This window comes from Ruditapes philippinarum, unplaced genomic scaffold, assembly GCF_026571515.1.
Source record: "Ruditapes philippinarum isolate M1 unplaced genomic scaffold, ASM2657151v2 ctg203_1_1_1_1, whole genome shotgun sequence".
Lineage (NCBI taxonomy): Eukaryota > Metazoa > Mollusca > Bivalvia > Venerida > Veneridae > Ruditapes > Ruditapes philippinarum.
In genome coordinates this window covers 1-12,794 of record NW_026859499.1, presented here as the reverse complement: position 1 = coordinate 12,794, position 12,794 = coordinate 1, and the positions used below count along the sequence as shown (strand labels likewise).

General features: G+C 33.7%; 1 protein-coding gene across 1 annotated transcript in view; it reads right to left on the bottom strand.

Annotated features, from left to right (window-relative positions):
• The window catches only part of LOC132756714 (mucin-2-like), a 34,507-nt gene extending 22,578 nt beyond the window's left edge, over positions 1-11,929 (bottom strand). Inside the window, exons 1-5 of the mRNA XM_060747843.1 lie at positions 11,879-11,929; positions 11,365-11,442; positions 9,148-9,303; positions 918-953; positions 249-287 (exon numbers count right to left, since the gene is read on the bottom strand). Coding sequence (XP_060603826.1) covers positions 249-287; positions 918-953; positions 9,148-9,303; positions 11,365-11,442; positions 11,879-11,929 — 360 coding nt within the window. The remainder of the gene's footprint in view (positions 1-248; positions 288-917; positions 954-9,147; positions 9,304-11,364; positions 11,443-11,878) is intronic.
• Between the last annotated feature and the right edge of the window lie 865 nt (positions 11,930-12,794).

The window sequence follows — 12,794 nt, the reverse complement described above, 5'->3', positions numbered from 1 at the left end:
CACCAGTGGACTGTTACTTAATGTGTCTTCCTGGTTTCTGTACTATTTCTAACCTGTGTTTCAATATATAACTGACAACTACTACACATAAATCATACAAATCAGTGGTGGGGCTGAATGGCTGTTAATTTACCAGTACTGCTGTCAGCTATATGTATTTAAAACACTGGTTATGAAATTGCATAACAAGTAAATAGATGTTAATTAATATAATATCAAACATTAATATTAAATATATATTAACAAACCTGTGCTTTCTCCAGCACATCTACAAGGAATGGAGGAAGCTAAAAATATAAACAATCATATTTTGTAAATTATAATTTGAACATATCAATGTAAACTTGCCTTCTTTTAACATCTTATGAACGTAACCAAAGTAACAATGAATCAATACTCTATAATTCTTAGTCTACTTCTGCTATAGCCACACCAGACAACAACTATGACTATGCTTCCATGACTGTTTAGATAGTTCCCAATTTTACAATAGTAAAAAAAGGCAGCCATTTTAAATATTCTATTGACAAAATATAAAAAAAATAAAACAATATTTACCATCAAATTCTTTTAAACATATGCAACAAAATATTATTAAAACACAAATATGTAAAAAATTTACTTATTAGTTTTCATAAAGATGATAGAATTATTTGAGATTTTTATTTTATCATAAGCATAATTATATATATATGACCCCAAAATGGCGGCAAGGGGAGGTAATAATTGCTATGTGAAAAACATCTATACTGTTGAATAATTTTAACATTTTTATATAAAAAAAACTTTTCACATAAACTATGGGTAGTTTCAAACTCAAAAGCACATGACCACTTAGTTTTAATAAAAAATATTTAATTTTGAAACATTTAAAATAATACCATTCATTTAGAAAATACATTAAAATGACACTGTACCTCTGAATCATCTATGTAGTCTAGCAATTCTGTCACCTGCAATCAAAAGATTAAAAACCTGTTTCATATATAACAAAAGGTCTCTTACTTTAAGCTTTGAGTTATCAAAATATGTATATATGAGCCGCGTCATGACAAAACCAACATAATGGGTTTGCGACCAGCATGGATCCAGACCAGCCTGCGCATCCGTGCAGTCTGATCAGGATCCATGTTGTTCGCTTACAGACCCAATAACAAGTAAAGAAACTGATAGCGAACAGCATGGCTCCTGGTCAGACTGGTCTGGATCCGTGCTGGTCGCAAACCCATTATGTTGGTTTTGTCATGACGCGGCTCATATAATGCTCCTTCATCTCAGAATGATCAATGTAAAATATAACATTTAATGTACATTGTACAATGATGTAGCTATATTTGATATATTCAAAGTATAATTGTTTATTACCATATCAAACACATTACGACCAGAGTATAAAGCTGGAACATTCCTTTATAGCATCTAACACAATAACTAGGATATTACTTATGGACATTCCTACAAACCAGTATATCAAACACATCACAATTAAAGGAACTCTACTGAATTTCAAAAGCCTAAAAAAACGAAAATTATAATTTCTTACATAGATCAACTGGGGCACTCAAAAAAGAAAGATATGCAAAAGAAATAGAAATATACTCAAAAATAAATTGAAAATCGTATTTATGAGCTCTTCTTAGCCCGCCCTGAGTGCAATGCTTTTCAATTTTGAGTCATTTTGCACAAATAGAATATTTTTTACAAAATCGGAGACAGTGAATGATCTGAAACTTTACACTGGTATAGACCTACATCAAATGGAACCGTATTCTCAAAAATATATTTCCAGTCCCATCATACCAAAAAAATGGGTCAAAGACAGAAAAAGCCAGGTCGCATATGTATACAAAATATCATGAGGCTGTGATGACGTTACTTAAATTTTGTACCACTGTCTGACCATTGATGTTGAAAATTTAACTTAGTTGGTAAACCGGAAAAGAATGAGCATCAGACCTGAAATGGAATCCCACAATATGGGACCACATGTCAATGCTGTGAACCACATATCAAGAGGCTGTGGAGAAAACTGTTACGAAAATTTCCTACTATTGACCATTAATGTTAAAAATTTAACTAAGTCGGCAAACAGGAAGTGGATGAGCTACAGATCTGAAATCAAATCCCACGGTATGGGACCACATGCTAATGCTGTATATCAAATATCAAAAGGCTGTGATAAGAAGTTGCTGAGAAAACTGTAACGAAAATTTCTTACTATTGACCATTAATGTTGAAAATTTAACTAAGTCGGCAAACAGGAAGTGGATGAGCGACAGACCTGAAATGGAATCCCACAGTATGGGAACATGTGTTGATGCTGTATACCAAATATCAAAAGGCTGTAATAAGTAGTTGCTGAGAAAACTGTTACGAAAATTTCCTACTATTGACCATTATTGTTAAAAATTTAACTAAGTCAGCAAACAGGAAGTGGATGAGCGACAGACCTGAAATCAAATCACACAGTATGGGACCATGTGTTGATACTGTATACCAAAAAATAAAAAGGCTGTGATAAATAGTTGCTGAGAAAACTGTTACGAAAATTTCTTACTATTGACCATTAATGTTGAAAATTTAACTAAGTCGGCAAACAGGAAGTGGATGAGCGACAGACCTGAAATCGGATCACACGGTATGGGACCATATGTTAATGCTGTGTGCCAAATATCAAGACGCTGTGATAAGTAGTTGCTGAGAAAACTGTTACGAAAATTTCTTACTATTGACCATTAATGTTGAAAATTTAACTAAGTCAGCAAACAGGAAGTAGATGAGCGACAGACCTGAAATCGAATCCCACAGTATGGGACCATGTGTTTGATGCTGTATACCAAATATCAAGACGCTGTGATAAGTAGTTGCTGAGAAAACTGTTACGAAAATTTCCAACTATTGACCATTAATGTTGAAAATTTAACTAAGTCGGCAAACAGGAAGTGGATGAGCGACAGACCTGAAATCGAATCCCCACAGTAGTGGACCATGTGTTAATGCTGTATACCAAATATCAAGACGCTGTGATAAGTAGTTGCTGAGAAAACTGTTACGAAAATTTCTTACTATTGACCATTAATGTTGAAAATTTAACTAAGTCAGCAAACAGGAAGTGGATGAGCGACAGACCAGAAATGGAATCCCACGGTATGTGACCACATGTTAATGCTGTATACCAAATATCAAGAGACTGTGATAAGTAGTTGCTGAGAAAACTGTTATGAAAATTTAAGACCATTGACCATTATGTTGAAAATTTAACAAAGTCAGCAAACAGGAAGTAGATGAGCGACAGACCTGAAATGGAATCCCACAGTATGTGACCATGTGTTGATGCTGTGTGCCAAATATCAAGATGCTGTGATAAGTAGTTGCTGAGAAAACTGTTACGAAAATTTCTTACTATTGACCATTAATGTTGAAAATTTAACTAAGTCAGCAAACAGGAAGTAGATGAGCGACAGACCTGAAATGGAATCCCACAGTATGGGACCATGTGTTGATGCTGTATACCAAATATCAAAAGACTGTAATAAGTAGTTGCTGAGAAAACTGTTACGAAAATTTCCTACTATTGACCATTAATGTTGAAAATTTAACTAAGTCGGCAAACAGGAAGTGGATGAGCGACAGACCTGAAATCGAATCCCACAGTATGGGACCATGTGTTGATGCTGTATACCAAAAAATAAAAAGGCTGTGATAAGTAGTTGCTGAGAAAACTGTTACGAAAATTTCTTACTATTGACCATTAATGTTGAAAATTTAACTAAGTCAGCAAACAGGAAGTAGATGAGCGACAGACCTGAAATCGAATCCCACAGTATGGGACCATGTGTTGATGCTGTGTGCCAAATATCAAAATGCTGTAATAAGTAGTTGCTGAGAAAACTGTTACGAAAATTTCCTACTATTGACCCCACTGAGGTACGGCCGAATGTCACAAAAAAAAGTAAAATTTCACGAACCGATAATTTTTTGTTACCTGCGTGTTAGGGACATTCAAACAGAATCAGTGATACATTGATATGTGTTCTTTGGATTGGCAAATCGTTTGAAATACATATTTTCTCCAATTTTGTGGGAAAAGCGTTTAAACACCTTTCAGTTTGCAAATCTGAATAAAAACAACGGTCACGTGATGATTGTCGGGATGACTAAAAAGCGAAACGGAGATTTTTTTGTGTATCGCCAGCAACGAAAGTGTGAAAGTGGAATATACCAACAATCCATAAATTTAAAAGCAAATTATGGGTTTGTTTGTTAAATTTCTTGTTGTTCACATATGTTCTTGTGAGAAAAATCTTTCAAAAGCAATTTCAATATATTTAAAGCATTACATTGTTGTAATCATGTTTTTTTCTCCATTACAATGATGAATTTAGCTAAACGTACGGAGTTGGAAACTGACATACACAAATTTTACAAATATTCTATGTTAATTTGAGAGCTTTCGTGTAATTATTAAATATTATGTATTAACTTTGTAATGGTTAAAATATCCTGATATCTAGGCTAAGAAAATTTACTTTGTCAATCAGTGTTATGGGTCCTATTTCAAAGGTCACTTTGGTTTATCTGACACCCGTTCAGGAAAAAAAACTTCGTAATACCTTTTATACAATGAACATGAACTTGAGTATTGTAAGCATAAAAAATCACACGCACACACAGAATGTTATTCCAGAGATTTCTCTTTAACTCTGATCAAAGCACTGAAAGCACTGGCTAAATAGAGAATGAATCCGGCCTCATTAAAGGACATTTAGGCTTCAATTTTATTAGTTAATATTTCTTATGTATGTCTAGTGCATATTATTTATAATTAAAATTCTATAATGAAAAATCGATCTCCTTTGCTAGATAGATCTGAAATTTAATATTTATCATTTTACATACATACTAGCATAGTTATCCGCATTGGATGTAAACTTTGTTGATGAGAAGATTACTACGTTTTGATCTAGACATTCAAAACTATAACCTGTTTCATGCACATGGTAAACATTATCAAGAAGGTCTGAAAAGAGTTACAATCTGGCTCTATTAATATAATTATTATCATTATTGATTTAGCAGATATCCTGATAAATTTCTTTTTTATTGGAAGGCCTCCGTACTAGTGATGGGTCAATTGAGCTGTCCTTTAATGTTACCAATATATTGAAGCTTCCCGGTGGAAAAGAAATTGAGAGCGTTATAAGAGTAAAAAAGGAAAACTGGAATAAAGACAAACAAGGCGACGGTAACGTTCACAGGACGCAGCCCCCAACACAGTCAAGCTTCCACAGCAGGGCTATTGCCGTGACTAGTGAAATAAACTTAAAACTGATTATATAGTTGTTGTTCTTTAAACCCTAACTATCTTTCAAATTAAACGAAACAAACAAAATCATGATACTTGCAAGACAAATGTGAAGGGCAGGTAAGTAAAAGTAACTTTAAGAATTCAGTAAGATAGTATTAACCTCACCTCATACAACAACCATTGCTTAAACTATGTTTTATAATACTTCCAACTCCTAGACGGTATAAACTTGGGAAAGGGCAATGCATATCTTAACCATTGTTTTTACTCCTTATAGCCTGTTTATCATGGCATACTCATTGCTAATAGATTTTTAAATATTTTGATAAAAAAGGTCAGGTTCATTTCCCGACTATTTTGAAAACACGAGTGACTGGTTTCAAAAATTGCAATGGCTAAATATTGATCGGGTGCATTTCATTGCATAACTAAGTTAGGAAGAGAACCCTGCTTTTCTTGCTTTATAGCACTAAAACCTTTACTTTTCTCTACTTTTGTCTCTTCTTTCTTCCTGTTTTCTCTTTTTTTGTTTAGTCTTTTTATTTACCACTTGAAAGCCTGAAATTAAATTTTTCATTGATAATTTAGCTGTGGTCCTGTGTTGCTTGGTTGTGTGGGTGTTGCATATATCTCTGACACAGCGGTTTCACGACAAACCTAACAACAAGCAGTTCTTAAAACAGCTGAAAACTAGCGATTTAAAAGAAAGAAATATTTTCATTTTGTTATAAGTATCCAACAAATTACAACGCATTCAAAGTTTAAAAGTAGCTTTGGGTTACAGAATTGTCAATGAATGCACATTCACAAATTACGCGGATGAATATCATTTTAATCAATGAAAATGCTATTTTAAGCGATGTCGAGAGCGTATTTCACAAATAAATCTGACTGTCGAGTAGTTGAATATATACATGTCGGAATGTTTTGGCGGGAAGATTTTTGTTAAATTATTTACATCAATGTTAAACAACAGGTTTTTCTTGAACAAAAAACCTCGAAATTAATAAGGATTACAAACCCGAAATGCAATGGAAAATCTAAATTTAGTATTACTTGATTTTATTCAGGCATTGTTCGTATATCTTCTCCGTGGTGCAAGGGTAACGCGCTCGTTTAGTGTGTCTGGGGTTCAAATCCAATTCAAGGCAATTAGTTTTTATAAAGTTTCTTTGTTAAGGAAATAGCCACGATATGCAAGGATAAAGTATGACTGTCATAAAAATGAACATAAATGATTTTTTGATGCAACCATAGTCATGAAAAATTCCATATGTATCAAACTCTGGTACCAAGCAAGAAGAATTATAGTACATAAAAATAAACTTATACAGGAAAATAATACAGTTTTAAAGTGCGATTTAGATTGCAAAGATCAGAAAATACCACAGAGCTTGCAGCCTTTTGATTTATCTTGTTTTTCGTATGTATGTTCTGGATATTAGGTGGGTGGTTCTCGTAATACTTTAAGATTTATAAGAGTATGTATTAGAAGCCTTTCTGATTGTTTCGGAAATACTGGATATCGTTTTGAAAATTTATAGAGCTACTTAAGTATTTTAAAAACATGAACGAAAAATTTCACAGTAACAGGAATTAAAATTAATTCCTAAGTATTTCGGTTACAGTGATTAAACTGTAATCAAACGTTTAATGTCTCCTAAGAAATGTTCTTTGGAATTAAATACTAAGTGTAAGCACTTGAACATAAACAACCAGATTGCTTGCAAAATCTTTATCGGCAGGATAAATTGGTTCACAAAACATGATTTTTCACAGTCATGATCAAATGAACAGACTGTCATTTTCTTCCTGTTACCGAAAATACGAACAGACTGTCATTTTCTTCCTGTTACCGAAACATACTCACCAGGAAGATTTCAATTAGAAGACACGTCACTGACAGAATGTTCTTAATATTTGAATAGAAGAGAATTTGCTAAAGCCAATTTATGAAAGAGAAATCGGGGTTGCTACTTATTAAATTATTTGCCCATAAAAGAGGGTTTATTTTACTCGTTTAGATTATTTTCAAAAACAAAAGTCGCAAAAAGCAAAGGTTAGCTGATATTAAGATGTAAACCGCGACACATAAAATTCATTTACCTGTGAAACTGGAGTGAAAATGTGTTAGTTTATCCGTTTTTTTCTTCAGTGCCTTCAGCACTTTGATCTCATCTGTAGCACAAGTAATTTATATCGTTTTCACCGAAAAATCATTAAATTCTAAACAAGTTTCTAATAGAATCATAAACATTTATTGTATCATAGTTTGAAGACTTTTCTGTTGAAAACGAGTCAGAGTTAAATCGAATTCATATACATGCACAGTGCGTAACTGGAGTGCAGGTAATAGTTCCCAACACTCCAGAGCATGCCCATTGATGTACTCATTCTTTTTTTTTTTTTTTTGGGGGGGGGGTGCTTTTTTTGGAATAACGATAGAAATGCCACATTCAGAAGCTGGTTCATAGGTTTTTTTCTGGGGTTTCATATTGTTACAACAGGGAACGTGCATTTAATTTTGCCTATGGTATGAATATGATGTAATTGTGTGTGGAACGTGTATGTACGATCCTATCAAGATAGCCTACGAAACGTAACTCATTACATACACAGATGCCTGTTTGTGCCAGAAACAATTTTGCAAAGGGGGCACCTGAGTTCTTACTCCACCAGTAAAACTGAAGAGTCGCTAAAATGACCTACACAGTCTTGTGTGACGTAACCCCCACTACATCCCAAAAACAATCAAATCAAATGAGACATATCATTAACTGTATTTGATTTAAATACGTTATAGATAGTGTTAAATACATTTATTAGTGTGATTACACTGTGCTCGTTATAGTATAAATATCACCGATGCATTATGTTTGCCTTAAAATATTGAAATTGAAACTGAAATGTCAATGAAAATAATTGTACATGTATATAATATCTTTCCGTTTTGTCTAGAAAATGTCCGCTTCGCTGGCGTTTGTTTTTTCAAGACAACGAAATTGCTACCTTGATTATCTTTTATACAGTTTTTCTTCGTTATACTTAAGTTATATAAACATGTCAGATAGGTTAGAGTGAAGAGAAAAAATCAATAGACTTTTTTACCCCCGTTTACTCTGTTGTTCCAAAAATGTCCGTTGCGTATTTTAGTCATACCCGATGAATTGTGGGTAACTTCTGTACATGTCTGGGAAAACCAACTTTCATTTTTGCATCAAAAGCTAATGTGAAAATGCATTTTCTAGCATAATTGTTGTTAGAGGGTTGGTTAAAGTGTAAGTTATTGTTATTTTAGTCATAATATTGTGATTTGTGAAGAAATTTGTTTACATTTTTTTTGGACACCAAATTACCTGTCAGACCTCAGTGTAGCCCCTTTAATGTTGAAAATTTAACTAAGTCGGCAAACAGGAAGTGAATGAGCGACAGACCTGAAATCGAATCCCACAGTATGGGACCATGTGTTGATGCTGTGTGCCAAATATCAAGACGCTGTGATAAGTAGTTGCTGAGAAAACTGTTACGAAAATTTCTTACTATTGACCATTAATGTTGAAAATTTAACTAAGTCAGCAAACAGGAAGTAGATGAGCGACAGACCTGAAATCGAATCCCACAGTATGGGACCATGTGTTGATGCTGTATACCAAATATCAAAAGGCTGTGATAAGTAGTTGCTGAGAAAACTATTCCGAAAGTTTTTTCACCGCCCGCCCGCCGCCCAACATTCACCATACTATAACCCGGGTTTGCACCAGTGCAACCCGGCCAAAAACACAGTGGAGTCCCTTTAACATAATTATAAATTAGGGACATATCTCATGTATGACACTGACCTCATAGGGAAGTTTACATGTTTCAGTTTCTACACCAGTTTTACTTCTCAACATCAAAGAGTAACCATCGTTACCAGGATACAGGTTTAATATCAAACAGTTCAATTTTTCACGTCGCACTAACTTTCTCAGCAAATGTGTGTTACACTGTAATTTCTGAAGTGATAAAAGAAAATAAAAACATGAAAATAACATTCAGGAAAAGCTTTGATAAATGTAAGTAAAATATATACTAGTATATAGTTCATACAGTATTTTCTTGCATATCAGACAGGATTATCTACTGTTTACACCAGTCTTACACCCCCATGTAAGACAAGTTGCGTGCTTTAAATGACATCATTGCCGCGCATCTTTTATGAATCAATTGAGTTCAAAATTGTCATGTTTTGGCTTATAGTTCGGTGTATGTGCGTCCGGATTTGCTTTGTCTATATCTTGCTCATTCTCGAAATAAACAAAATGAATGTTATGTATGTTGCAGTAATATTAACCTTTAAAATATTTGATTTTGAGCAGAAATTTACAATTGCTGACCCTGCATGAAAAAAAGCTTATGTAACTTCGAAAATTCAACAATTCTACATAAGTTCATATCCACTACAAAGATACAGATTAAGGGAGAATCAAGATGTTTCAAGTGAATCGATAAGCATATGACATCAGCAATGTATAGACAAAACATTTAAAACATAATAAAAGTCTTAAACTGTCAGATAAAATGTTATGATAGGCAATGAAACAATGGTTCATGTCCAATACAGGTCGCAACTCACAATAAACTAACCACATGTTACAATGTCTTAAGTGACACCTTGCAAATGAAATATTTTTTCAGCTTTTATAATGACAATATACAATGATACATGTGGATAGGTTTGACAACTTTACATGTTTCAGTGGCTGTATTTATATATAAAAAAAAATGTTTTAATTAAAATATCCTCAGTTCATGTTACCGTATTTCAATGATTTTAATCCTTATCATGTATGCTGACAGGTCAAAAAAGTCAAATTCAAATACATGTGCATCATCATTTCTAGATAACTGAGTTATTACTTTGTATCAAATTTGCACATATAGACCGGATTGTGGTGTCTATACTGACAAATACATGTATCTATTGCTAGATCTGCTTTACCGTACATAGTAAGTATGTTGGTAGCGACACAGACAGAAACTACAATTCAATTTTTGTAAGGCGACCTTGACCCCAGGGGATCCAAATGCAATACCAACTGGGGTTTCTATATAAGGTTGCTATATACCAAGTTTGATGACAATACCTCATTCTAAACTCAAGTTATTGTCCGGAAACCATGAAGTGGACCGACCGTTGGACCGACCGACAATCTGACTCCTATATATAGTCTGATTTTATTAACCTGTCAATTATGAACACATTATAGGACTCATTTAAATAATCGATCCCACTTCGGTTTGGTCCGTGTAGTTTACGAGAATTAATGTGGAGTATATTAGTCATTGATTGAAAGTCACGCCAACTTTACGTGAAGGTTTTCGTTAATTCACAATAGGACAGTCGTAATAATTGAGAGGTCTGTGGTTCGATCCTCACTGTTGCCATTGTTTTAGTACTCTTTCTTTATTTTTGCAGTGTATTTTAATGGAACAGATTTGCAGTGTGTTTTACGGCATTGAAAAGACATTTATTGATTTTAATCTGTTTTAATTTTAAATATGAATTCTTAAAAAACATGTTAATTAAAAAGAGTATATACATAACAAAATTAAGTAAAACATAAAAAAACGAACAACATATATTAATCATATAATTATAGATTCAATAATGTTGAAAGTATTAATAAGAAAAAAACATGGACCAACGCGGCCTCGAACTTAAAACACGTTTGGCACTTAGATTATAAACTCGTGATTTACCCCATTGCGCTATAACGCCGAGTACACTTATTTTAGAGATACAAATTAAATTTAATTCCATCGTACAGCGTAAATCTCACGGAACTTACCGAACATCTACCGAAGATTAATATACTGTGCGCATCGACCGTGTAATCAGTATGTAATTGACAGGTTAATAAAACAAAACAATATTTCCCCTTAACTTTGTTTGTTGGGTATGAAAACAAAATCTGTATCCTTGAACATGTGGAAGCTATAGTTAACTTCAATTAAAAGAATTATTTGGTGATAACTGTAAATATTGATATTTTACTGTACCTTACAAAACTTACCTTTTCATCTGATTGTTTACCAGTTTCTTCAATATAAAGTTCCAATAACTTCTGGTGAATGGATTTCCTGAAAACAAAAATGTTGACATATAATAATAATTATATAAAGCATTTCATTTTGACTTGTTAATGTCTCATTCAATATATAGAAATCTGCAACACAAGCCACAGCAGGCCTCAATTCTGAGACCACCAAAACTTATATCACACTTCAAAATGACGAATATTGTGAACATCCTTCAAGTTGCAAACGATATATCGAGCCAACACAAATGCTAACTCTTACCATTGATCTTGCACCAGAGCGCATTAAAATGCTAGCCATGCACATAATCTCAACAAAATAAACATATGACCCTATTACATGGACATATATTTTGCAGACTTAAAATTATGACATTGAAGCAGGGCACTACAAATGTTTGTTCTGTTTGATTTTTATGCCTATTTTAACATAATTTTAGTTCATATCTTGGTTGTCAATCCCCCTAACTGGCTTTACTGGATAACTAACCAGTATTAAAATATCAAGTTCTCCACCAGTGACTGACCACTTCTCCCTCATTATATCTAAATCAGTGGTGACGACAAATGACAGACTCAATGTCCAAGATTAGTTATCATGGGAGATATTTCGCCTCCTCCCTAGGATCAAACCAGCCATCCCTGGATTACAAGTTTCACACTTGCCCTTTTGAGCTAAGCAGGGAGATGTAACATTGTCTCAATGAGATGAACATTTAAGTAAAGAATAAAGAACATCAATGATAAAGAGTGGACTCAAAAATGTAAGATAAACCATTTTAATCTTGAAATGTTACCACTAAATGTTGGTTCTACACTCTCAATGAGATAAACATTTGACCATTTGAAGTATCATGAACAACTCTTACAGTCACCTAATTACCCGCATGCGAGTGCCAAAAGACAGCTGAATGACAAGGGGAATAACATTATGCCCTTTCAAATGAAATGATGAATTGTATTAAAGGCACATTATCAATATTTTTCAATTCTTAAGAAATGTCCAGCATGTGTTTATTAATGTTTTAATAATGGATTTAAAGCATATTAAACGTTAAACAACTGATGAAAGTTGCTCTGATTGTGCAGAAATGTGTCTTATTGTTTGGGTTTTATGTCACATTGACACAGTATAGGCCATATCGTGACGTTCCAGCTTTTAGTGGTGGAGGAAGAGCTCAGGCGCCCTTCCGTGCATTATTTCAGACAAGAACGGGCACTTGAGTAGAACCATCAACTTCTGTAAGCTAGCTGGATAGCTTCCTCAGATGAAAGAATCCAAAATCCCTATCGGGTTTCAAACAAACAGCGGTGAGGGGCCAGTGGTTTGAAGTCAACGATCTTAATCACTTGACCACGGACGCCCCTAATGTAATAAATGTGTCATAAAGCGTAGTTAAAATGTT